This window comes from Macrotis lagotis, chromosome 1 (assembly GCF_037893015.1).
Source record: "Macrotis lagotis isolate mMagLag1 chromosome 1, bilby.v1.9.chrom.fasta, whole genome shotgun sequence".
In the NCBI taxonomy this organism is placed as follows: Eukaryota; Metazoa; Chordata; class Mammalia; order Peramelemorphia; family Peramelidae; genus Macrotis; species Macrotis lagotis.
The window spans coordinates 589,695,387-589,722,490 of NC_133658.1; the positions used below are offsets into that span (position 1 = coordinate 589,695,387).

Here is a 27,104-nt window from a genome sequence, read left to right on the forward strand (position 1 = left end):
CATTCCACCCTCCTAAAAATGCTTCTGAAACCCTGTCTTCTATTATGAGCTTCCTTAACTATAATACATACAAAAAAGACAAAAAGGAGCAAGAAAATTACTTTGTCACCTTCTTGTGTAGAATCTTCCTCTGTTTCTTCTGCCTTTGCTGTCAAGAAAAGAAATCACTGTCAAGAAAAGAAATAGCTAAGGACACCCACATTAGCTCCATCCCATATTCCTTCCCCTTCTAGAGCAGTGATCTAGTGGGAAAAAGAGTTCTGAGAGCAGAAAACCTGAATTTGATTCTCAGTCCTTCCACTTACTGTCTTAGTGAGACACTTAACTACTTTGAGCCTTTATTTCTATATTTATTTTTTTTCTTGGAAGGAGTCTGGAAGTGCAGCACTGTTCATCTGGGTGGAAAGCTTGACCTGCTCCATTTCTACTATAAACCAGTTGGTTCATCCTTAAGCAGTCTGGTGAAACTCAGCTTCCAAGAGCTCACCATATTGGTGTCAGACTTAGGTTAACTTTAGCCCTACTGTAGTTCAGAACTCTCAAGTCAAACAATTCTCTAGTTTCAACTTCTCATGAAGCAGAATTTTCAGGCTATTTATAGTAGTATCAATAGAGGAAACCATCTGTTTCTCAATAAAATGGGCAAAATGCTTGCTCTGCCTATCTCACTAGTTTTAAAATGAAGTGTGAAGTGCTTTGCTTAACAAAAATAAACAAAATAACATATGAACTTGCTTTTTTTATTAACCATGGAATTAAAGAATAGGGAAGTCAAAAGCACCATCTCACTTTAGTTTCTTTGTCTTTGTTCATGGTTTTTATTCTCAAGTACTCCATTTCAATTTAAGAAGCCCTATTAAGAACTTACTATGTACAAAACACTGGATGAGGTGGTGGAAATATAAAGACAAAAGTGAAAACATCTGGCATCAAGAGGCTTGCCTACAGCTAAGGTAAAAGAATCTGGCAGCAGAGAGGTAGCATGGTATATGATACAGTGATTCTCATATTTTTTTAACTTCAAGATTTTTTATACGTTAAATTAAACTAAGGACCCCATCCTCAAAGAGCTTTTTTAATGAAAGGTATCTGGATATACCACTTTAGAAATTAAAGCATTTTAGTACTATTATGAAAATAATTGTTTCCTCACAGATGATCAAAGATTTCCAGACCACATTTTAAGATCTACTAGGAATGGACCAGTAAGGAAGGCTTGCAGTCATAATCATTAGTTGTCTGATTCTAAGAAAATCACTTAACTGCTCTGTCACTCAATTTCTTCATCTGTAAAATAAGGAGGGTGCACGCCATGGCTTTTAAGATCCTGTAGAGGCAACTGGGTGACTCAGTGTCTAGGATTATACTGAAGATCAGAGTTTAAATCCAATCTCAGAAACTTACTAGCAATGTGATTCTATGCAAATCACTTGACCTCTATCTGCCTTGATTTTCTTCATCTGTAAAGTGGGTATAATAATAGCGCCTATCTCTGAGGGTTGGCTCCCAGGAAGGGAGATAAAACCAGTGAGGAAAACCACCCTCAGTAAAGAAAGAACTAAAAAGTTTGCCATTCCTCAGCCATCAACTGGAAGCAACCCCTTTGGAGATTCAGTCTGCTAACCACTCTCGTAGGTGCTATAGTCACAGCTCTTGAAGATCCAAAAAGGAGGCTCCAGCCACAAAAGTCTTTGATACTGTTAAATAGTTATCATTTTTTCAGTGGAAATGGCATTAAAGAAGAGTCATTAGCATATTGCTGCTGTCCCCTTAAGACTGTAGGATTTTTCCATCTGATAGACGAAACCTTCTTTCTGTGTTGTCTCTGATATTAAAATATAAGCTTTTTGAGAGCAAGGACTGACTTTCCTATTTGTATTATCCCTAATGACTATACCCAGAGTTTAGCACAGTGCTTTTCATATTGAAAGTGTTAAATAAATGTTTCATTCATTCATTCATGCAAGAATAAATGGAAAATTTATCTAAGAATAATTAAGGCAAAGCCCAAGTTGTATCAAGTTATATAATTGTATATAAATATATATATATATATATCATATACATATACACATGTGTCTTTATATCTCCCTCAATATTTATCACAGTGCTTTGTACATAATAGATTAAATGTGAGCTGAATTAATTAGCATCTTTATCATGTCCTAATAATATTGCTTCTAATTTTATTCTTTAGCGAAATCCTCTTCTGAGCCATATCTTCTCATGAATGGTTCCTTTCTACTCTAAATTTCAGTCAAAAGAAAAGGAGATGTGTGGTATAATACTTACATGAACATGGATTTTGGTCAGAAAACATGCCAATGGAAATTAAAAATGCTCTATAGAATTCTATTTGCCAAGATTTGAATGCTTTTTCTTCTGATTTCATGTCCTGTTTGTGGGCCATATGACCAAGAAACATGAAAAGGAATCTCTTGGAACAACCAAAGATTAGGTGTTTACTACGTTTACTAGATTTCTTAGGGGTGTGGTTGGGAAGGCAAATAGGAAAAGATCCCATGTTAAAGACCATAATTGGGGCTAAAAATTTCAATAATAACAACGTACCTTCCTCCTTTCTGAGAGACAACCTTTTAATCTGTAAAAATTTAAAACAAGGAAAGTAAAATGCAAATGGAATGATTTCTATACATTTTTTATTATGCTCTGAGAAATAGTTCTCTCAGAAGTAGAGCCAGAAATTAGAGAGTGTAAACATGAGTAGACATGAGAAATAGAACTAACATTTCAGTCAGAAGAACTGGGTTTTAATTTAAAGCATTTGATTACTTCCTAGGTATATTATTTAAGCAGGGTTCTTCATTATTCTATGTCCTGTTTATTCATTTGTCCGATGAACATAGGGATATCTGTCCTGCCAGTCTTAATAAAGATCTCTTGCAAAGAGCAATATACAAGTCAATATTCTCATAAAAGCAGTAACAGGAATGAAATTTATTTATTCAATAACAATATTACTCTTAAAACAATTTTGTGATAGTGATAACCAAGAGTGTATTCCCTTTTACTTTATACAAGGCATTCTTTGTCTTTCCCACTAAATAAATAAAAGAGGGTTGATCAATCAAAACATTTGCAGTGGCTCTCTATCCATAGAAATATGCCTTCAGTTAGTTGGTAAATTAGAAAGACTTTGAGAATAGTTCCTAGCATATAGAAGTTATGAGTTAACAGAGATCTGAGCTTAGAATCAGTAAGATCCAAGTTCACATCCCGCCCCAGATACTGAATTGGTTCTGTGACTCTGAAAAGTCACTTAACCTCTGGTAGTCTCAGTTTCCTTATCTTTAAAATAAAGATAATAATAGCACCTGTTACACAGGGTGATCATGAGGAACACATGAAGCAGACTCATTAGGAGATTTGCAAATTGGTAATGAACTGTTTATGTGTGCATGTATGTTCACACAAATGTGCATGTATGATGAAAAGCCATGGACAATACAAGTTTTCCTTCAGTTCTACATATCCCCATTTAGTTTCTACAATTAATTTGACAAGAAAGAGGGCAGAGTTTACTTAGATCACAGTCTATTTATTTAGACCATCTTGAATTTAATTGTTGGTATCAGTGACAAAGGACCATTATACAATAACCAATGAATCAAGAGGTTACTGGAGGAATTTTACAATATCCATATTGAAATTTTTACTTTAAAATGAAATAAAAAGACATAAAGAAGATAACAGTAACTCCAAGAATAACTCATAGGTTTTCCTCTCTGAGAAGTGAATAAATGAATTGGCAGAAATGGTTTAATTTGCTAATCAAAGATTAAATGAGAAACAGCATTTCATGAGATACTTGGTAATCTCACTTTACAGTGCTCATGATGAGTATAAGGAAATAGATAATGAAGGTAATTTCTGCTTATATGCCAGCAAACACTGCAAAGAAAGAGGAAGTAAAGAAATTCATTGAAGAATTTGATAAGGTCTTCTAAACTAAGTTAATTATATTCTGACACCAAATGACTTGAATGTAAATGTGGGTTAAAAGTAGAACAGTAAAAATTATGTTGGAAAATACACTTCAGAATCAAGAAATGAAAAAGATGAAAGTTTTTTAGAATGCTCAGAAACACCTGTTCATCTCAAATACTTTCATCAAAAGAAATGGAAATGATTGGATGAGGCAAGCATGGAACAATATAATTTTTAAAATGAGGTTGGCTATAATTAGCCAAAAGGGGGAAAGGTGATTACACCAATAAATATAATTTGAAATCATCTACTTAGGTACAGTCAGATCATTAATTTATTAAAATGAAAGTTAAAGCAAATAGTAAATTAGAAGACTAAAGACAAGTGAGTGGATACTGAAAAGTATATTAAAGATATGACCAGATCAGGAGAACAATTTACATAAAGACAGTATTAAAGTAAATTTAAAAATAAAACCAATATTCCATAATATAATAATAAAGCTAAACACAAAAGTGATAATAAGGCTTAATGTTGTCCCAGAAAAGATAATGAAATGTCTTCCTCCTTTAAGAAGAGGTGGGACTATAAGGGGTACTGTAGAAATCTAAGACTATAGATAATAATAGTCTTTCTTGTTTTCAAGAACGGAACTCCTTTGAGGGAGAGTATAATATCCATAAATGACTGTGATATCAAAAACAAAAGTCATCAATAAAATTTCTTTTTAAAGAAACCTAGACTTGAAGTCAGAAAAATCTAGGTTCATTTCCCAAGTTAACACTTCCTAGTTTCATAGCCCTGGCATTCTTGAAGCCTCATTTTTTTTTCATCTTAAGACAATTGAAGGTATAATGGATAAAGTGTCTGGAATCAGAAAGATCTGAGTTCAAATTAAGTTTCAGGCACATACAAGATATATAATCCTGGGGAAGTCATTTAAACTCTGTTTGTTTCCCTAAATGTAAAATAGGTGTAATAATCCTTTGCAAGATTATTAGGAAGTCCAAATGAGATGATATTAGTAAAGCACCTTGGACAGTGTCTGGCATATAGCAGATTCTATACAAATACTTATTCCCTCTTCTCCCTCATCTATTAAATGTGGATAAATAGCACTTGTAGTAATTTACTTTAAAAGTTTTTAATAGGGAAGTATTTATTAATTTTAAGCATTATATACATATCAACTCCAAAAAAGTAGAAAGTGTATAAAAATATAAACACTGATCCTATTATTATTTCTTAGAGAAAAATTGATGGGAACTATTTGCTACAATAGGAAACAGAGAACCTGCAAATAATATTCAACAACCAAATTTTAAGTTCTAGGACAAGCAGTAAGTCATGGTAACTTTGACAAATCCTGTGCAGAATGCAAGTTCTTTTGTAAAACATTATAAGGGAAATTCACAAGTAGCATTTTCTTACAAGACAGCAACATGCATTTGAATAGAAAAATAAGCATTCAAAGAATTTTGCTGTGAGATGTTGCTAGGCAAAAGCATACTGAGGGTATATGTAAATGAAACATATGTAAACATGTAAATGAAAAAAATGAGGATTATGAATAGATCAAGATGGGACAAATATGTTGATGTTTCCTAGGGATCAACTTTCATCACTGACAAGAGTGGAACCACTACATTTGAACTCTGTCACCTCCATGCCCAATGGACTGTGACAAAACAACAATGGTACATAAAGGTTAAGTGGGAAAAAAAACTGGATCTGAACAAATACATAGGAGAAATCTATGATGGTATGACACTAACTTGAAAGTACTCAAAGCTCCATTTTTGATTCTTAGAGAGAGAAAAATTATAAGAAATCTTTTGATATCTTAAAGAGAGAAAGATCCCAGAGAAATACAAGAAACTACCAAGAAAGTGACCAACAGTACAACAATGATCTATCTATATGTCCATATTCCCATGTCTATAAAATATTTACAAGAAAGGTTGATATACACATATCATGGATATTCTTGACAGAAATTTAAGAATATAGGTTTGTGCAGACGATTTCCTACCGAAGTCAAGAGTTACAAAATGGCAGTTGGTGCATTGGGAATATAAGAGCACACTATGTGGTAGTTTCTGTTTTGTATTTTTTAAACATGTGACTCAGTAGATACAGAAAGGATATAGGAAATTCCTGGATGAGGTAACTCTCTCTGCAATTATGTCAGAACCATCTCTGAAATTTATAGCCGTAGAGAGCTGCCTAAAACAATGATGTCAAATTCAATTAAAAATAATATTCACTAAACAATAATAAGGATCTCTACATACTTTATTTTTATTTAGAAAATTAAATATTAATATTGTCTATGTTTTATTATATTTCCATTTGTGCATACATTTTTCAATTACATTTTAATCTAGTTCAGGCCATACTTAGGAGAATTGTGGATCACATGCAGTTCATGAGCCTTTATGCTTGATACCCTCAACCTAGAACACAGAGATTAAGAACCCTGCTCAGGGTGACATAGTAAGTATGTGTCAGAGGCAAGACTTAAATCCAGTTCATCCTAGATCTATATCATACTTTCTATGTCATGCTGCCACCCAATAGAACTAAATTTAAACTGGAAGATTCTTCCAAGGTATCTCCTAACATATGTTAAAATTGTTCAGGATTCTATGATGGATATTATGGAAAAAAGACAAAATCATGCATATAGTTTCATTTAACAATCCTCTGAATGTTAATATCAAAAATAGAGAATACTTTGTTTGATCACCAGTGGCATGTAAAGTGACCTAAAAAAATTCAAGCATTTCCCTATTAATAGAGAGTCTCAAAAATTTCCAACTCATATGATATTGAACACTGATTGTCAGAACACTATGAAATTTCAATGGTAAAAATTTTTAAATGAGGGAACAAGATTAAATTTATTATCCACATCAGAAACACAAAGCAGATTAAAAATATATTACCTAAATTATAATATGATTCAGACAAATATTCTATTGTATACATGTTTATATGGATCAATCTCTAAATTAGCTAAGTACAGAAATGAGTAAAAAAAGAGAGATCATGTAATCACAACTGGAAAATTGCTCAATGCTTTCAATAATTCTAAAAGGCCATTGCATCCCAGACCATCATCTGACTTTTGTCTTTCCCCTATACTTTTTGCAGCTCTGCCTCACTTCAGTTCATATGCAAGTTATGACATCACCCTCATGATGATATGGTCCTCTTTAAAGAAGAAGAATGAACAACAAAAAACCCAATGCCACAAATGGTCATCTGTTGCCTAGAGACATCGTATAGTTATAAATAATGGAATATCACTCTTTCAGAAAAAATCAATATCATAAGTAACTCAAAGGTCAGTGATAAGATTAATGATGTAGAAGTTGGAAGAGTGAAGAAAAGACTGAAGTTGGAGTCAGGAAGTGAGTTCAAATTCTGCCTCAGATACTTTCTAGCTGAGTAATCCTAGGCAAATCATTTAACCTCTGTCTGCCCCAATTTCCTCATTTCTAAATTAGAAATAATAATAACATCTACCTCCCAGTTGTGAGGTATCTCCTCACAATAATTCAACAATCATTGAGATAATATGTGTTAAGCTGGTGACAAACTTTTAAGCATCAGATGGAAATGCTAGCCAGCATTATCATTATTATCATCAAAAATAACAGTGACTACACTTGAAAAGTTACATAAGAAACTAAATCAAAGACATGGTCAAAAAAAAAAAAAGACAAGCCAGTAACATAGAGAGACTAAGAGAGGAGGTAGATAGCCCAAGTATCATATTGGTAATACTAGATATTAAAAGGACCAGAGGAAAATCCATGGCATCTTTGGGGTTTTCCCAATGGAGGACTTATAGAAATATGTGATGTGTGCAGAATGAGGTGGCAGAAAGTAATTGAGAACTCATGGAAGGAACTACCTATACTACAGAAACTACAGCCCCACCAAAATGTTAAATTCTCTTTAAATTACATGTCAAGTTTTACAAAACCTTTCTAAAATTAAAAAAGAAGAGACTGAATCACAATAAAATAAAATACATGTCAATTTTCTAAAGGTGACATTTCAGGAATTAAAAATAAGCTAATGAAGATATATATATATATATATTTTTTTTTAAATAGAAGAATTTTATACAAAATCAGGAAGAGGTAACTGACTTTAATTAATGAGTCACCTGCTGCTTGGCAGGTCTAACAGTTATAAAATGTTTCAATGATCAATACATTAGTAAACTGTGCTCATGTTGGCACACATTTGGTTTCTCATCATTAGAATCTGATTGCAGAGAAAAGGGCAACTGCCTCTAACCATTATCAGGAACAAAAGAATAAACATAAGGTCTTGTTTTTACTTTAGTTTTTAACTTAGTCATTGTTAATTGTCTCTAATGAAGCAAAAAAGTAATCACTACAATAAAGGAAGATAAAATCCCTTTCAAATACTGGTTTTCTATTTCCAGGTCTCTTTTTATTGTCCTCTTTAGGAGAAACTTTGTAAATAAGATGAGAACCAAAGATAAAAGAAGAAAATTATTGGACCTTAGTTATGAAGACTCATATAAATAAAAGTCTGGCTTTGAAGAAATGATAAAATAGACTTTTCTCTTCTCTGCAGAGGTGGAAAATTATGGGTATGAAACATGATATATTGTTAAATTCAACTAATATTGGTTAGTTTTGTTGAATTACTTTTTTCATTTTCATTTTTATTCTTTTTGCAAGGGATGGTTTACTGCAAGGGGATAAGGGAATTTATTTATAAATGAAACTGATGTAAAAACAAACATATTCATTAAAATGTTTTAAAAGCTGGCATTGAATATCCTAAGTGAAACTATCCTAGCAAAGAAGATGGCAGTTGTACCATTTCTTCCTGGGATTTGATGATGTTGGCCTGATCTTGGCACTTGGCATTGAGCGAATCCATTTGGCGCTGAAAATGATCTGCAGCTTTCTGTTGATCCTGAGACAGGGAGACTCGGAGTCTCTCATTTTCATCCTTCAGCTGTTGAGAAGAATGAGATGTGTTAAAAAAAAAAATGGGGGGGGTTGCAAGGCAATGGGATTAAGTGACTTGCCCAAGGTCACACAGATAGGTAATTATTAAATGTCTGAGACCAGATTTGAACTCAGGTCCTCCTTACTCTAGAGCCAAAGCTCTATCCACTGCACCACCTAGCTGCCACATCTTTTAAATTTCTGATCTGATCAATGGGATCCACATCCTGTATTAAAATGTTGCCCAAAGAGCTTTCATCCCAGAAGAGAATAAGATAATCATTTGTTGGAGGAGATCAGTGATCTAAAAAGTCTATAATATAATACCCAGTTCAATGAAATATTCATGAGCTATCAGAGATGAAATAAGAACTTAGGTCTTATTTTGTAAAATAATTTATTATTTCAACTAGTAGCCTGCCATTGAGGTAGTAACTACAATTATTTGTCATTGACACTTTTAAAAGTCATTATCAAATATATTGCTGTTATTTTTCTACTCTGACAAAGTGAAATGAATTATTTGCTGAAATGCAATGAAAAACCCACTATCTGTTTTTGTACACTCTATGAAAAACTCTATCATATACTCTATCATAGTTCACCAGCTCCTATTCTAAACATTAGTGTTAAAATGAGTTTTGATAATGAAATATTAACTACTTTTTATTCCACAAAATGGTATCTACTGATAGGCTGTTAATGCTAGCAGTAGTAGAAGATCCATTGATAGTTTGATAAGAACAGCAACTGAAAAAGCAAAAAAGACTGTTTAAAGTGAAAGGTTTGCCTTTTCAACTCTTCTTATCAAGCTTATTGAGGCTTTCTTTGCCCAGGAGAAAATGGGAGACTATGCTACAACCTTCCTGTATTGTTTGAGTTCCTGAGGTTAACAATGTCAGTACAGAAGAGTAACTTTTCATCTTGAATTTCCTCTTCCCCACCCATCTTCAACCCATTTTGCTAGTAAACCATCACCTACCTGAAATGAGGCAGAGGGAAGATTTTTGAGAGTAGAGAAATGGAAAGAAATCAGAAAACTTATGCTATGGTTGCAAACCCTGGACCGCTTTCATTATAGCATTTACCCTTTTCTTTTCTGCAAGATGCTCTTCTTGCAGGTCCTTTAATTTTCTCTTCCATGTTAATTTCTGGAAAATTAAAAGTATGTAAATAAAGGATGATTATTTACTTCTGAGAAGAGGTTGTTAAGCTATAATTAAGGAACTTGGCTGTTTTATGACCATATTTCAATATAATTGGTTTCCTTTATAATCCTACATAAACCAATTTATGTATTTAAAAATATTATTTTTAAAAGGTGGCTATATAAACCACTAGATTGTCAAAAGGGATACATATACATACACATAATTTAAAAAAACTTCTGTTTGAAAGGTTTGATAATTGAAATACATTCCCCAAATTTAGTCTGTGTCCCTAAACACTTTCCATATCAGATCATCCCAATATACTGATTTTAAACTGACCCAGAGTGCCTTATGAGCTTCTTCTTTTGTCCTTTTCACATAGAGTTGGATTATATCAAATCACATTTACCCTATAATGGCTGAAGTAGAAATAAAATAGTCATATAGAATTGTTAAAAATGTTAAATAAAAAAAAAGATTTGGGTAGCACATAACTAATGAGTTCATTTCAAAAATAAAGTGAGTCATTAATGGCTACTCTTTAGGTCTAGCTATTCAATTAGTTAGAAATCACCCTAAGTGTATTATCATTCTCTCTATACCTCTCCATCTTGTTCCCAAAATAGCATAAGATACTTTATAAAATGCTTTATTCAGATAAAATAGTCATAGAATTGCTGTTTAACCTTTATTTTCAAAGAAGACTAACTATATCATGGATGAATTTTTTTTTAGGTTTTTTTTTGCAAGGCAAATGGGGTTAAGTGGCTTGCCCAAGGCCACACAGCTAGGTCATTATTAAGTGTCTGAGAACAGATTTGAACCCAGGTACTCCTGACTCCAGGGCCGGTGCTTTATCCACTGTGCCACCTAGCCGCCCCATGGATAATGTTTTAACTAATGCATGAATTGGATTCAAGTGAGGCAGAGTTTCACAAAGTCACAGTCTCATTCTCTTCCAGTCATCAAAGTCCAGTGACAAGACAAAAGTCAAGATAATTGGCAATGATCCTAAATGAAATGGATGTACCTAGCATCCTTGATGTCTGACTAAGCTCTAAGCATTCCACAGCACCTGCTTCTGCCACCTGCATAACTGATAGAACAAATTATTGTCATCCACCCACTCTGCTGGGGGAAGTCTTCTCATTCTTGGAGTAGACAACCCTTTAACTCACCAATGCATTTGAGGTCTGTTGGTCTCAATCTAATTTATTCCATCTTCCAAGATAGTTTCTGGGGTATGGCTGCTTCACATGCTTGTGGCTTCTTGGAGCCACAAGATTTGATTGGAGTCACAAGACTGGAGATTTGAGTATAGACACCAAAGGCAGATGAGCAATGCTGAAAAGGGCTTGGCAAGCCCTTACACCTGAGTTGCTTAAATACCTCATATGCCCTATACACTATAAAGAATGCCAACAGGGTAATCTGCTTCCTAGAGTCTAAACTATATCCAGTTTATATATGGAAGGGGGAAAAATTATCCCTTAATTAGGTAAATTTCGATCAAGAGTTTTCTTGGTCTCTGGTTTTATTAATTCACTTTAAGCTGCCCTCTACCACCAGATTAAGTCCTCTGACAATGATGGATATAAGAACAAATGAGAATCCTTAACAATCTGATAAAAAAATAAGTAAAAATAGATGGAAACATAATCAATCAGTTATATAACTTCTAATTCATGTTGTGCTAACATCCATATCAAGAACAATTAGGAAGTTCTTCAACTTTAATTTCATTGATGCTTCTAATAAAATAAAATACTGAATTAGGGGGTGGAGCTAAGATAGTGGTGTAAAGGCAGGAATTTCCAGAATCTCATTCCCCCCAAAACTCCAGAAGTCATCAAATTATGACCCTAGCCAAAATTTACAGGGACAGAACCCACAGAATGACTAAGCGATACAATTTCCCAGTACAAGATAACTTAGAAGATCACAGGAAAGGTCTGTTTCACTGGGACTAGGAATTAGAAAGAGCCACTGCACAGCCGGACCAGAGCAAACTAGCTCCAGCCTTCAAGGAACATCCCCATGCAGTGCCTGGGACCCTGGGGGTGTCTGGGTCCATGGCAGAGGGGGAGGTTTCCAGACCTATTGGCCCAGGGATCACCCAGAACAGCTTGAAGGGGTGATGAAAGAACTCTGCCACATCAGAATGAGCGCAGAGCAGACCCTGGGCTCAGAGCAGCCCTGTGGTGAGAACGTGCAACTGGAATCAAAGGAAGCCACCCAGCACTTCCAGAGCTCTTTCAGCCCACAGATGTAAGGGGATCAGGGAAGACTACAGAGGTCTCTCTGCTCTTCCTGGGGCAGGGCTCAGCTGTTTTCCCACACTCAAATTCAAGTTGTAGTCTGAGCCCCCATACTACCATAGCTGAGTAGGCCTCACAGCTCCAGGGCAGAGGAGAGGGCCTGTAGTCATCCACATACCAGACCACAGGCAAGAGAGCAGTCAGAGCCTCTCATAAGGCCTTGGAGGAATTAAGGTCCCAGTGGAGTGTCCCAAAAACCCACCAAAGCCTTGGAAGTGTGGTAAATCAGTCACAGGCTGAGGAAATGAATAAACAACAGAAAAAGAAGAATCTGACCATAGAAAATTAGTTTGGTCCCATGGAAGATTCAAAGCTTCTGTATCCAAAGCCTCCAAGAGAAATAGAAAATGGATTCAGGCTATGGAGGAGCTCAAAAAAGACTTTGAAAAGCAATTAAGGGAAGTAAAGGAAAAGTTGGGAGGAGAAATGAGAGTGATGCAGATAATTCATGAGAACCAATCAGCAGCTTGGTAAAAGAAATACAAAAAATACTGAAGAAAATAAAATGTTAAAAACCAGTTTAGGCTAAATGAAAAAAGCAACACAAAAGGCAAATGAAGAAAAGAATGCCTTAAAAAGCAGAATTGGTCAGCTGGAAAAGGAGATAAAAAAGCTCTCTGAAGAAAATAACTCCTTCAAATGTAGAATGGAACTAAAGGAAGCAGATGACTTTGCTAGAAATCAGAAAGAATTAAACTATTCCAAAATAACCAAAAATAAGAAGAAAATGTGAACTATCTCATTGGAAAAACAACTGACCTCAAAAAACAGATACAGAAGAGATAATTTAAAAATTTTTGGGCTACATGAAAATCACAATCAGGAAAAGAACCTAGACTTCATTTTTCAAGAAATAATACAGCAAAATTGCCCTGAGATCCTAGAAGCAGAGGCTAAAATAGAAATTGAGGGAATTCACCAATCACCTTGTGAAAAAGATCCCAAAAGAAAAACTTCCAGGAATATTATAGGCAAATTCCAAAACTCCCAAGTCAAAGAGAAAATACTAAAAGCTGCCAGAAACAAACAATTCAACTACTGAGGCTCTGTAGTCAGGATTACACAGGATTTGGCAGCATCTACATTAAGGGCTCATAAGGTTTGGAATATGATATTCTGGAAGGCAAAAATCTTGGTTTACAACTGAGAATCAACTGGGAAAAGAAGGACTTTCAATGAAACAGGGGACTTTCAAATTTTCCTATTGAAACAACCAGAGATGAACAGAAAGTTTGATCTCCAAGTATAGGACTCAGGTCCCATAGAGGGGGTGGACAAAAAGGACTAATTATGAGGAACTTAATGATGTTGAACTGTCTGCATTTCTCATATGCATAACTCATATGAACTTTCTCATTCATAAGAGCAGTTAGAAGGAGCATATATATAGACAGGGAACAGGAAGGAGCTGAATATAATGGTATAATATAGTAAAAAGATGGGGTCAATGAGTGGTAAAGTACTGGGAGGAAGAGAAAGGAGAGGAAAAAGGGGCTAAGATATTTCACATAAGAGTCAAGATAAAGCTTTTGCAATGGAATATAATGGGGGAAGGTGAGGGGGGATGAGTAAACTTTCATTCTTCTCATCAGAAATGACTCAGAGAGGAAATAACATACACACTTAATAGTGTATAGAAAGCTATCTTACCCTAGAGAAAAATGAGAAGAAAGGGATGGGATAGAGGGAAATGGGGCAGGGGAGGGGGGAGTAGATGATAGAAGAGAGGGAAGATTGTGGGATACAATACACTTCTGAGCAGGAGAGAGAGAATGGAATAGATGAGAGTGAGGAAGAATAGAGTGGAGGGAAATACGGCTAGTAATAGCAACTGTGGGAACAATAATGAAGTAACTTCTTTGGTGAACTTATGATAAAGAAGGCAACTCATCCCAGAGACAGAGCCATTGGAATCTGAATATAGATTGAAATATGTTTTTCTTTTTCTCTCACTATTCTTGAGGTTTCTCTATGTTTGGTGGGGGGGTTCAAGATTATTGTAATAATATAAAATAAACAAAATAAAATAAAATAAAACACTGAATTATCTGAGAATCAGTTTAAGTAAAATCCTATGCCTGGATTAGAGGTAATAGAATGCTTCTGGGCTAGTTGGGAGTGAAATATAAGACTTGTAAAGATCATATATAACTATGACAATGCATACACCATTTCATGGTCAATAAAGACAGAGATAGAAAACATGATTTCTTAAAGGATATATCATGCTACATTAACCTCATTTTCCTAAAGTCACTAAAATAACAGGAGGAAGAATGGGAAGATACCATAGGTATAGTTTATCTATATTTTAACAAAGCATTATATGTAGTCTCTTATGTTATTTTTATGAATAAGATAAAGAGGTATAGACAGAACGATAATACATTTAGAGTTATTTCTAAGTAACTGAATGATAAGACCTAAAGAGTAACCCATTAATGACTCATTGTATATTTGAAATGAATTCATTAGTGAAGTGCTACCCAAATCTTTGTCTGACTGTTATATAATATTTTTAACAATGTCTTAGATAAAGACATAGTTTTCATGTTTCATAGTATTAATTTGGCAGAAAACTGAGAGATATAGCTAACAAAGTGAATTATTTACATGGGATCCAAAAAACACACACAGTAAGCTAAAACATTTGGCTGAAATTAATAGCTTTGGCAGAGGAGGGCATGCATTTTATAAATGCAAAATGGATTGCAGGCTCAATATGAGTTAATCCAATCTAATAAATAATTATTAGAATATATTAGTTAATAATATCATATGGGAGATAAAAGAAACTAATGTGATCTAAGACGAGAAGATGAGTATTTAGGGGTAGGGAAACTTTGTCCTGTAATTTGACCTTGTCAGACCATATGTAAAGTATTGTGTTCAATTCTGGGAGTTATAAGTAGGATATTGATTAGTCTGATACCATCCAGAATGACCAGAATGGTGAAACATCTCAAGTTCATAATATGCATTAATTGAATAAATTAAGCATGTTTCACCTTGGAAAAAAAGACATTTACTGGGAATATAATAGTTATGGTTCAAAATTTTGAAAATGTGGGAAAAAAATTAGGCTTATTCTGCATGGTCCCAAAAGTTCCCAGAAATAGGAGCAATGGGTAGAAGTTGCAGAGAGACAGGTTTAGACACAATATCAGCAAAGACTTTCTTATAATTAAAGCTATTGAAATGTGGAAAGAATAGATTTATCCTTAAAAAAAAAAAAAGTCTTCACTCAAAGACTGGAAAACATGGTCGAAATACTGTAGGTAGGATTCTTGCTCACAGATATGTTAGAATAGATGACCTCCTTGGTCCCTTCTCACTCTGAAATTAAGTAAAGATGCAGCTCAAAAAAATTTGCTCAACATTTTTGGACAAGGTACTTTGGTCATAGATTATATAATATGCAACTTCATAACAAAGTTTATTCTAAAGAACTCAACATTTAAGAGATTTCTTCTATTGTCTTAAATTTCATAAGGAGCAAACATTTCTTAAAATTCAACAAGTCAACAAAATTTAATTAAGTGATTTTTGTCTGCCACACATTGTTCTAAGCTCTAGGAATACAAATAAAAAGAAATTTATTCAAGTTCTATTTTTGTTCACCATAATGAAGATATCACTGGATGCAGCTAGAAAGGTATGAGAAAACTCACCTGATGTTCAAGCTTCTCCTTCATGTCTTGTACTTCTTTTATCTGTTTCTGTTGGTCTTCAAAGTCATCATCTCTAAGTGTTCCAAGATAGGACTCTACTACAGTGTGGGTTTGCAATGCTTGAAGTTTCTAAAGAGAGTAACACATATTTTAAACTAAAGTCTCATAATAATAGTCTATTTCACATCTTGTGCTACATAAAGGACATTCACTGATAAAAGGCTTTTTTAACTTGGCCTATCAAAAGACCAAGTCTATAATTATCTTTATCAATCTACAAAATTTTATCTGCCATTCTTCCATTTACATATGTGAAGGTGAATGGCTTCAAACAGAAAGCTGCTGAAGGAAGATACAACCAGGAGACGACACAATTTTCACTAGTATTTTTATTTCTCTGAAATCTAATTTATTTAGAATCTAACCTGTTTTTCCATGATCTAGAAGCCAAAAATTATGTATTATCTTATAAAATTAAGAAATTGATGAACTATTTATACCTTTCTTTAGGTTGATAGTCTTCTTAAAAGTTTAATTAGTGATATAAATTCAATGGTTTTGTTTCTTTTCAAAAAAAATTTCAAATTACAAGTAAAAAAGAATATTTTTATATTACTTTTAAAATTTTAACTTCAAAATTCTTTTCCTCTCTTCTTTTTATCCTCTATCACTGAAAAAGCAACCAGTTTAATATAGATTATACATGTTCAGTCATGCAGAACAATATTTCCATATTGTTTGTATTGTTAAAGAAAAGACAAAAATAATTTTACTCTTGTAATGAAGTTGTTTGCAACAAATTACTTTTGAAAGATAAATTTTAGGCAATGCATCAAGGGGAAATACTCCAAACTATAAGATGTAGCTATATAAATGTAATAATTAGTATTGAATTTGGAATCAGAAAACAGTTTCAAATTTAATTTCATAGTCTCTACTTGTGTGACACAGTTTATCATGCTGCATCTGAAATTCAATTATCTACTTCTTTGACCTGCCAGTTTGCAGAAAAAAAATATTTATACTGACCTTTTCTTAACCTGCCATACCAAGAACTTCTGAGAAACTATCTGCGCCCTGGATTTTTACATCACAATAATTGCTAAACTGATTTAATTTTTTCCTGCTTGCTTTTCACAAAAGTGTTGAAAAGCGTCAGAGCCAATACTGAACTTAAGAGGAAAAAGCTGAAAGAGGATTCTCTGCTTGTATATCCCTGCAACACTTCTCTTCCAAAAGAGAAGTGAAAACTGAATATTTAATTTAGTATATTCAATGTTTCTAAGACTCAATATAGAAATTCCCAAATTTCTATTTTAAGCCTATGGGTATAAAAATGGATTAGTATAGTGAGCCTCTAATTTCTAATCTTGAATGTCTCTAAATTAAGTACCAAGTTAAATTCAAGCTCCTCACATTCGCAATTAAAGTATTCCACAATCTGACTTCAACTTCTCTTTCCAGCTTTATCTCACATGATTTCCCCTCATGTAATCTATGCTCCAGGGTAGCTGATGGTTCAATGTATAGAATACTGGAACTGGAGTAAGGAAGACATGAATTCACAGTTAGTTGTGTGACCCTAGGCAAGTCACTTTACTCTAGTTACCTTACTCTATTGGAGAAGAAAATGGAAAACTACTCTAGTAGCCTTGCCAAAAAAACAAACAAACAAAAAAAACACCCATGGAGGATATTAACAAGCTATGGGCCACAGGGTCTCACCCAATAATCAGACACTACTGAACAACAGTAATTCTATGTTTCAGGCAAACTTCTCCAGAAGACATCTCAAAATGTCCTACCTTTGTATCTTAGCTCACACTGTACCCCTTTACCTAGAATATCATTCCTTTTATATCTACATATTGATATACTAGCTACCCTCCAAATCCTAGTCATAACACTACATCTTTCATGAAAATAACAGTATCCTACTCTGCTCATATGTCAGTGGTCTCTGATTCAATTATTCTCCTAGCACATAGTATTCCTTTGAAATATTTAAACTTACATTTTTATTACAATTACTTATTTACATACCATATCTTTCCTACTAGCCTTTAAGCTTCATCCCAACATATAGAATGAGGATATGTAAAGTAGCACTTTTTACTAATGAAGACAGTTAAATATATAGTCCTATTATATAATGTCTAATAGGTAATAAATCTATTCAGAGATGCCTAAAGTATTCATTATTAATAGAAAAGGGAGAAACTGAAACAGTTCAGTGAGATACAATAGCTACCAAAGCAATGTTACAGGATGTTATGTTGGACTGAGATCAAGGGAAGAAAAATTAACAATCATAAGTATCAGGGACATCGCTTCCTTCATTTCAGAGCCAAAAAGGAATCAAAGTGATGAAAAAAGACAAAATAGTTAACATCAATTGCAGAGATTTAAAAACTTTTATTGGAACAAAAATAATGAAAATAGTAATAGAATAAAAAGTGTTTACCAGGGGAAAAATTTTTACATCAAATATCTCTGATAAAAAAAACAAATATCTCTGATAAAGTCTGATATCCAAGATACTCAGAGAATTAATACAAATGTACAAATGCTATTACTTAATAGCTAAATGGTAAAAACACATGAATAAACAGATTTCAAAAAAAAGAATAACAAACTATCAGCAATCTTATAAAAGATTTTCAAATCACTAATAAGAAAAAGCAAATTAAAACTCTGAGGATTTACCTAGCACTTATGAAATTAGCGAAAATTACAAAATGCAAAGGACATGTATAAAAATTGATACATTAATAGTCTATTGTTTTGGAAAATAATTTAGACTTATGAGAGATAATACAAATATAAACCATTTGTATTCTTTGATCCAGAGACTCCAATATGAAATATTTATTCCATAAGGGTTAAAGATATTCAAAAGATATTGATAGTAGCACCTTTTGGGTAGTAAATAACCAGAAACAAACTGGGTATCCCTAAGTAATGAAATAAAGAAAAAAATCTTTACATATATATATATATATATATATATATATATACAATTAACATATTAATAATATAGTAATGTATTATATTATATACATATACAATAGATAATAAAATATTATTGGACCATAAGAAATGACAATGTGAATAATTCATGGGAAAATATTAACAATAAATAAAGTAAACAAAAACAGAGAAGCATTATACACTACCATGACTATTAACAATGTGACAGGAGGAGGGAAGGAAATAAGCATTTATAGAGGAGTCTCTTCTATGAATCAAGATTACACTAAACTCTTTACAAATACTGTTTCATTTGATCCTAACAACAACCCTGGGAGGTAAATGCTATTGTTATCCCCATTTTGCAGATGTAAAAACTGAGGCAAAGAGAAGGTAAATGACTTACTCAGGGTCACACAGCTATTAAGACTGATTTTAGGGGCGGCTAGGTGGTGTAGTGGATGAAGCATCAGCCCTGGAGTCAGGAGTACCTGGGTTCAAATCCAGTCTCAGACACTGAATAATTACCTATCTGTGTGGCCTTGGGCAAGCCACTTTAACCCTGTTTGCCTTGCAAAAACCTAAAAAAAACCCATCTTAATACTGATTTTGAACTCAGGTCTTCCTCACCCTAGACACATATCTAATACACTAGAATACAAACATTTTGTAAATTATAATGATCAATCTCAGCTCTCATAAAAAGATGAGGAAATATACCTTTCCTTGGTAGGAGATATGGTGAGTGGAGGGCTATAGGTTCAGAATATTGCAAATACTATTAGATATATTGGCTTTGTGAGTTGATTTTGCTTAACTGTTTTCTTTCTTACAAGAGAAGGTTCATTAAGAATTGGAGGGAATAGGGGAAGGGTGCAGAAGTATATATTTAAAAAGTTACGTAGAAATGACTGTCTTGAAAAATACATGATATCAATAAAACTTTTTAAATGGAAATATCCAGATCTAAAAATGAATTTTTGAATTTTAAATTCATTGCCAAGACAGGGATTCTAGACTACTCTTCCCCTTTCTTTAATATGGTTATGAAGAACTGGTTCTCTGGTCCTATGATTGAGCTGGAAGAACTTCTGCTTTCATGGAGTTTATTTTCTAATAGTGAATGTGACATGTAACCAAATATGTTTAATGTATAGAGAGAATATGCAAGGCTTTTGGATCTTCTCAAAATATTTTAAAAATGTGAATGAATTTTAATGACATCATCCAATATGGTGTCCTCCTGAAGAGTAGATATTGACAATCTACTAATAGCAGATTACATTTATTTGAATTATAATATTAATGTGAGGAAAAGATTTAACATGTAGCCAACTGAAAGTGTATATAGCTTTCATGTAACTTACTTCTTCTAGCAAAGAGTTTTGACTGGTAACACTCTTAAATTCATTTAGAAGCAATTGTTTCAAATTGTCTATTTCCTGGTAAAGCTTCATTCTTTCTTCTTCTTTCCATCGGTCAAATTCTTTTTTTGCCTCTGTTTCTCTCAAGCGGGTACTCTCTGCTTCCTGAAAAGACAAGCAAGAAAAATATAAAATAATTTTTCAATTTAATTTTTAAAACAATATTTGACCATCTGTGTATCTAACTAACAGTATAATGACTCTGGAGAACTCTGTCTTACAGCACTGTATGTTTCTTAGAAGTTCACAAAACCCATACTCAAACATCTATAATTTGATAGTACACTCCAAAAAGTCAAAGTAGACCATTTTTCTACTCCTTTTGAATCTTTTGCCAATAGCACATTGCTACTCACTGAATAGATTGTCCAATAGATACATTTTGTGTAAACAAATATTTCAAAACAGGTTAAAAATAATTTGGGTTTAAGTGTGGTTTGGTGAGGAAAGGACTTGAGTTACTGTATGACATCTATGCAAACCTGATTTAGTTATCCAAATGTTTTTTTTAACCTAAAATTATTTTTTGAAATAAATAATTGGTATATTTTTTCTTCAGTAAAATGGAAATTGTAACATCTGTGGCATTAGGATTACAATATCTGTAGTATTACAATCCACATGGCAGTATTGTAATAATCAAATAAGATGGTATTTATACAACATTTTGCAAATTTTAAAACACTACATAAAATCACTAAATTTCCTGCCCTAGTGGGCTTACAATCTAGTGTGAGAATGTTATACATACCCAAATGACTATCATATCAAATAGAATATTAAATACACATCAAAAAAGAACAGCTTTGGTTCTTAAACTGGAAAGACCAATCAAAATTGTTCTAACTTGCTGTATGGCTATAACCTACATCTTCAGGGAGCTCTGTAATCCCAAATTCACTCTTAACCTTCTCTAACTTGCTCCTTCTATGTTCCCACCTGAAGCTGACGTTGTTTCTCCGCCTCTCTCTCAGCTTCCAGCTGGGACTGGGTCCACTTCAATTTTGCTTTCAGTTCTTCTATTCCATCTTCCATGTGTTGCATTTGTTGCTTCTGTTTTTCTGTCAAGGCCATCCAAACAAAGGTGTTCCAAGCTTAATCAGTGATATAGGAATATCTACACTAGGAATGTGTATATAGGAGGGACCAAATAGATTTTCAAGCATCCTATGATGCTCATTGTCCCTTAAATTTATAAAGCCCGCCTTTAGACAAGAATTCTTAACCTTTTTTGTGATATAAATCCCACTGCTGATTGGGTGGTCAATGGACCCCATTTCAAAATAATATTATCAAAATGCAAGAAATGAATTCATAAGGCTACCAAGGAAACCAATTTTACTCAAATATAGCCATCAAAATTTTTTTATAATATAACAATTTTCATAGGCCCAGAATAAGAATTTTTGCTTTAATCTAGAGGATGATTAGATCCTCATATGGCCTATGCCTTTAATTCATTTTTCTGTCAACATGTGACAGTAATACAAATCACATTTGAATAGACAGGATCATCCTGAAACATAGTTAACCAGGAATTTCCCCTTAAAGTCCTGCTCCAATGTCTCTTCCTGGTGTGGAAGTAACCAGGTTCAGAACTTTGCAAAAGTTCTAGTAGATTCTATCAATCTAGAAAAATTTCAGGTCCTGTCCATCAAGAGACTAAAAAACTAAGATCAGGCACTAGATGTAGGGAGGCTCATCTTTGAATGGTTTGCCATTAGGTTCTGAATTTTTTTCAGACACAACTCACAAAGACCACCTACTAAGACAAAGATAAGGTTGCAATCTGCCTTGGTGGAGGGAGTAACTACACCAGTGAATTAGACGCAGCATAGAACAGTGGATATCATGCTGCTTTGGAGTCAGAGGATATAGATTGAAACCCTGTCTTTTCTGCTTATTTCCCAAAACTGTTTAGTCCCAAATCTCTCATTTTACAGATGAATCATCTAATGCCCAGGAAAGGGTGATTAATCTTCTCAAGGTCATAAAAGTGGTAAATAGTTGAAGTAGAATTGAAAAATTCTAGGACTTGAAATGCAATTCACTTTGTACTATAAGAAAGCAATATTCATGTGAAACAGTGGCCAAAACATTAATTACCTGATGGCCAACCTTTGGATGATGGACCTATTCATTAGGCAAGATCTCAGGAAACAGACACAATATCCATGGCCAGGTTCATACTTGAAACCTTTTCAACTTGGTAGGATAGGCTAGGTGAGCCTTCTCTGGCAGAGTCTTAAAGAACCCAAGATCAACTTCATGGCAAAATGAGTCCTCAAAGTATGACTGTAGTGGAGTATTGTTGTGATAAATAATAGAAATCAAATATTTAGATTTAATTCTGTCCTCTTCAATAGAAAAGAAAAAGAAAGAAATTTAAAATCTTATGGTTTCATCTCAAAAATTCCATAGTACAATTTGGGGTAAATGTTAATTCTGTGGGTAGAGAATACTAAAATATAAAAATGTGTAGGAAAGACAGTATGATATACTGGAAAGAGCTAAAGAAAGAGATAAAACTATTACTTCCTATCTTTGCTACTAATCAACTCGTCCTATGACTTGGGGAAAGAATAATCAAAATAATACTTTAAAAAAATAATAGTTCTTGATGCTGAGTGAGATGAGTAGAACCAGAAAAACACTGTACACCCTAACAGCAACATGGGAGTGATGATCAACCTTGAAGGACTCGCTCATTCCATCAATGCAACAATCGGGAACAATTTTGTGCTGTCTGCAAAGGAAAGTGCCATCTGTATCCAGATAAAGAGCCATGGAGTTTGAACAAAGTTCAAGGACTATTCCCTTTAATTTAGAAAAAAAAACAGATATCTTATTGTCTTATCTTATTACCTCTTAGACTTCTTGTCTCTTCCTTAAGGATATGATTTCTCTCTCATCACACTCAATTTGGATCAATGTACAACATGAAAACAAAGTAAAGACTGACAGATTGCTTTCTGTGGGGCAGGGAGTAAGATTGGGGGGAAATTGTAAAACTCAAATAATATCTTTAATAAAAATAAATTTTAAAAAAATGTTAAAAAATAATAGTTCTTATAGTGTTTTTAAGATTTACAAATATTTTTCATATATTGCTTCATGTAATTATTTCACAATCCTATAAAACAAGGTAGGAGAAACCCAGTTATTCTATGCAATCATGAAACCAGATTCAAACAGGTAAATGACTTGGTCAATACTGGTTACTGTTTAATTGTGTCTGACCCAGCGTGACCCCATTTGGGGTCTTCTTGGCAGAAATGCCATAATAATTTGTCATTATCTTCTTCAGCTTATTTTACAAATGAGGAAACTGAGGCAAACAGGATTATCTGACTTGTCATGGGACACATAACTAGGAAGTGTCTGAGGTCGGATTTAAACTCAAAAAGATGAGTCTTACTGATTCCAAATCCAGTGCTCTGTCCACTGGACTTGGTCTTCTGACTGCTTCTGACTGCTTCTACAATGCCCTTTAACCTAGTTGAGTGACCAAGGCCATCATGTAACTTTCCCAGTTTCTTCACTTAGAAAATGAGTGAATTGAAGCAGATGAACTTACAGATCTCTTCAAAGTCTTAGAATAAAATACCAAGTGGACCTCAGGGGCAGCTAGGTGGTGCAGTGGATAGAGCACCAGCCTTGGAGTCAGGAGTACCTGGGTTCAAATCCGACCTCAGACACTTAATAATTACCTAGCTGTGTAGCCTTGGGCAAGCCACTTAACCTCATTGCCTTGAAAAATCTAAAAAAAACAAAAACAAAAAAAAACCACTTTTAGGGGCGGCTAGGTGGCATGGTGGATAAAGCACCGGCCTTAGAGTCAGGAGTAGCCAGGTTCAAATCTGGTCTCAGACACTTAATAATTACCTAGCTGTGTGGCCTTGGGCAAGCCACTTAACCCCATTTGCCTTGCAAAAGAAAAAAATTAGTACCAAGTGGACCTCATTATGAGTCAAAGATAAGATGTCTATTATTATAGCAGAAAAGACATGCCAAATGAAGAGTATGTATAGTGTAATAGAAAATAGTCCAAAGTCATGAGTTCAAGTCTTGACTTTGAGACTTACTAGCTGTATGACAAAAAGTCACTAATTTTACTCCTCTTAACCTCAATTTCCTTATCTGTCAAGAATCACAGGATTATGGTATGGAAAGCACTTTGTAAAATAAAAATAAAAATGTAAACTATTATTATATGCTCTTGTGAAGAATAAATAAGAATGTGACTTCAAATCTTCCATATTCATGGGAGTTTTTTTAAAAAAGGAAATGGAAGGATAGCCAGACAGCAATGGATAGAGCACCAGCTCTGGAGTCAGGAGTACCTGAGTCCAATTCCAGCCTCAGACACTTAATACTTGTTTAGCTGTGTGACCTTGGGCAAGTCAATTAATCCCATTGTCTTGCAAAAACCAAAAAAAAAAAAAAAAAAACAGAAATGGAAAGGGAGATATTTTCCTACCCTATAAAATAAGGGTCTAGACTAGATAAGTCATAGGAATATTTTCAACTCTGACATTCTTTGGTATTATTATTATTCTAAACCAGGAAGGGTATTTTTATAGCTAAAAAAGAAAATAAAATTCCTAAACTAGCTAGTTCCTTCAATGTTCAGGATGAAACTAAATATTACTGTGGATAGTTGGGGGGGGGGTGTTTTTCAGGAACTTTTCCTTTCAATCAAGTCCTCTTGCCATAAGTTTAAACCTCTCCTTACTGGATGACTCCTTCTCTGTTCATTTCAAACACATCAGATCTCCATCATTCTTTAAAAAGATATATTTGAGGGCCGGCTAGGTGGCGCAGTGAATAGAGCACCGGCCTTAAAGTCGGGAGTACCTGGGTTCAAATCCAACCTCAGACACTTAATAATTACCTAGCTGTGTAGCCTTGGGCAAGCCACTTAACCCCATTGCCTTGAAAAATCTAAAAAAAAAAAAAAAAAAAAGATATATTTGATTTACTCTATCATTCCCTAAAACAAGTATTCCTCATCTCTCTCCTCCCTTATATAACCATATGCCTACATGAGTAAATGAAAAGGAAACTACCTTCATTCATTACTTCTATTTTCTTATTGCTCATTCATTTATCAAATTCGTGCTTGTGTCCACCCCTTCACCAAACTTGCTCTAAATACATAGATGATCTATTTATTGCTAAACATCTCTCTAAGGGAAATGGAAATTAAAATAATTCTGAAGTATCACCTCACATCTTTCAGATTAGCTAAAATGTAGAAAAGGGAAATGATAAATTTTGGAAAAGATGTGGGAAATCTAGGACACTAATGTGTTGTTGGTGAAATTGTGAACTGATCCAACCATTCTGGAGAGCAATTTGGAATTATGCCCAAAGGGTTATTACACTGTGCATACCCTTTGATCTAACAATACGACTACTAGATCTGTATTCTAAAGAGATTATAAAAAGGGGGAAGGGGAATCCACAAAAATACTCCTAACAATTCATTTTGTTGAGGCAAAAAACTGGAATTTGGGGGGATTCCCATCAATTAGGGAATGGCTGAACAAGTTGTGATATGTAAATGCAATGGAATATTAATCATTATGTAAGAAATGATGAATGGGCAGATTTCAGAAAAGCTGGAAAGATTTACATGAACTGAGGCTGAGTGAAGTGAGCAGAACCAGGGGAACATTGCACACAGTAAGAGCAACATTGTGTGATGATCACCTATGATGGAATTAGTTCTTCTCAACAATACAGTGATCAAAGACAATTCTAAGAGATTTGTGATAGCAAATGCCATCCACATCGAGAGAGAACTAAGGAGTCTGAATGCAGATTAAAGATACTATTTTCACCTTTTTTAAATTTGTTTTTTTTCTTACTTTTCCTTTTATGTTCTAATTCTTCTTTCACAGCAGGACTAATATAGAAATATATGTAAAAACAACTGTACATGTATAACCTATAATAGATAACTTGCAATCTTAGGTTGGGGGAAATGACTATTGAAATTTTTCTTAAATATATTTGGAAAAATAAATAATAATTTACAAAAAAAATGTTGATAAGTATCTTAATGTATATTAAGAAAAGGAAAAGGAAAAGAAAGGAAAAAATAAATAAATAAATTGTTAAAAGTTTCTCCAAGATCATCAATTATGTTTTGATTGCTAAATCCAGTGGCCTTTTCTTAGTCTTCATTCTTCCTGACCTCTCTACAACATATGTCACAGATGAACACTCTCTCTTTTCTGAGTACTATCTCTTCCCTGGGTTTTCATGTGACAATCTGATGTGCCATTCCGTACTTACTTATCAGAGTCATCATCTTCAGTTTTCTTTACAGGATCATCACCCCACAACACAGTTATCTTTTGGTCAAATCCCCCTGGATGACTACAGGGATCTTGAAATCAACAAATCCAAAACACAGCACACTTTCCTCTGACTTCCCTAATTCTTTCAAAGTCATCCTTCTAATCACATCAGCTTGCAACCTCAGGGACAACCTCATCTCTTCACTCTGTCTTACCATTGGGAAGAGAAAGAAAGGGAAGTGAATAAGCAATGATATAGTCCCTGTACTGTGGCAGGCACTTTGCTAAGTAAGCACTTTACTGGTATCTTC

The 27,104-nt window shown here is 33.9% G+C and overlaps 1 protein-coding gene across 4 annotated transcripts in view; it reads right to left on the minus strand.

Annotated features, from left to right (window-relative positions):
* The window catches only part of DZIP1L (DAZ interacting zinc finger protein 1 like), a 64,439-nt gene that overhangs the window by 12,808 nt on the left and 24,527 nt on the right, over positions 1–27,104 (minus strand). For 3 of the 4 annotated variants that reach the window (XM_074214847.1, XM_074214848.1, XM_074214849.1), the window contains exons 4-10: positions 21,425–21,546; positions 20,429–20,590; positions 16,092–16,220; positions 10,040–10,102; positions 8,818–8,958; positions 2,572–2,602; positions 110–148 (exon numbers count right to left, since the gene is read on the minus strand). In XM_074214847.1, coding sequence (XP_074070948.1) covers positions 110–148; positions 2,572–2,602; positions 8,818–8,958; positions 10,040–10,102; positions 16,092–16,220; positions 20,429–20,590; positions 21,425–21,546 — 687 coding nt within the window. The remainder of the gene's footprint in view (positions 1–109; positions 149–2,571; positions 2,603–8,817; positions 8,959–10,039; positions 10,103–16,091; positions 16,221–20,428; positions 20,591–21,424; positions 21,547–27,104) is intronic. The other variant, XM_074214850.1, reaches the window with a different exon arrangement.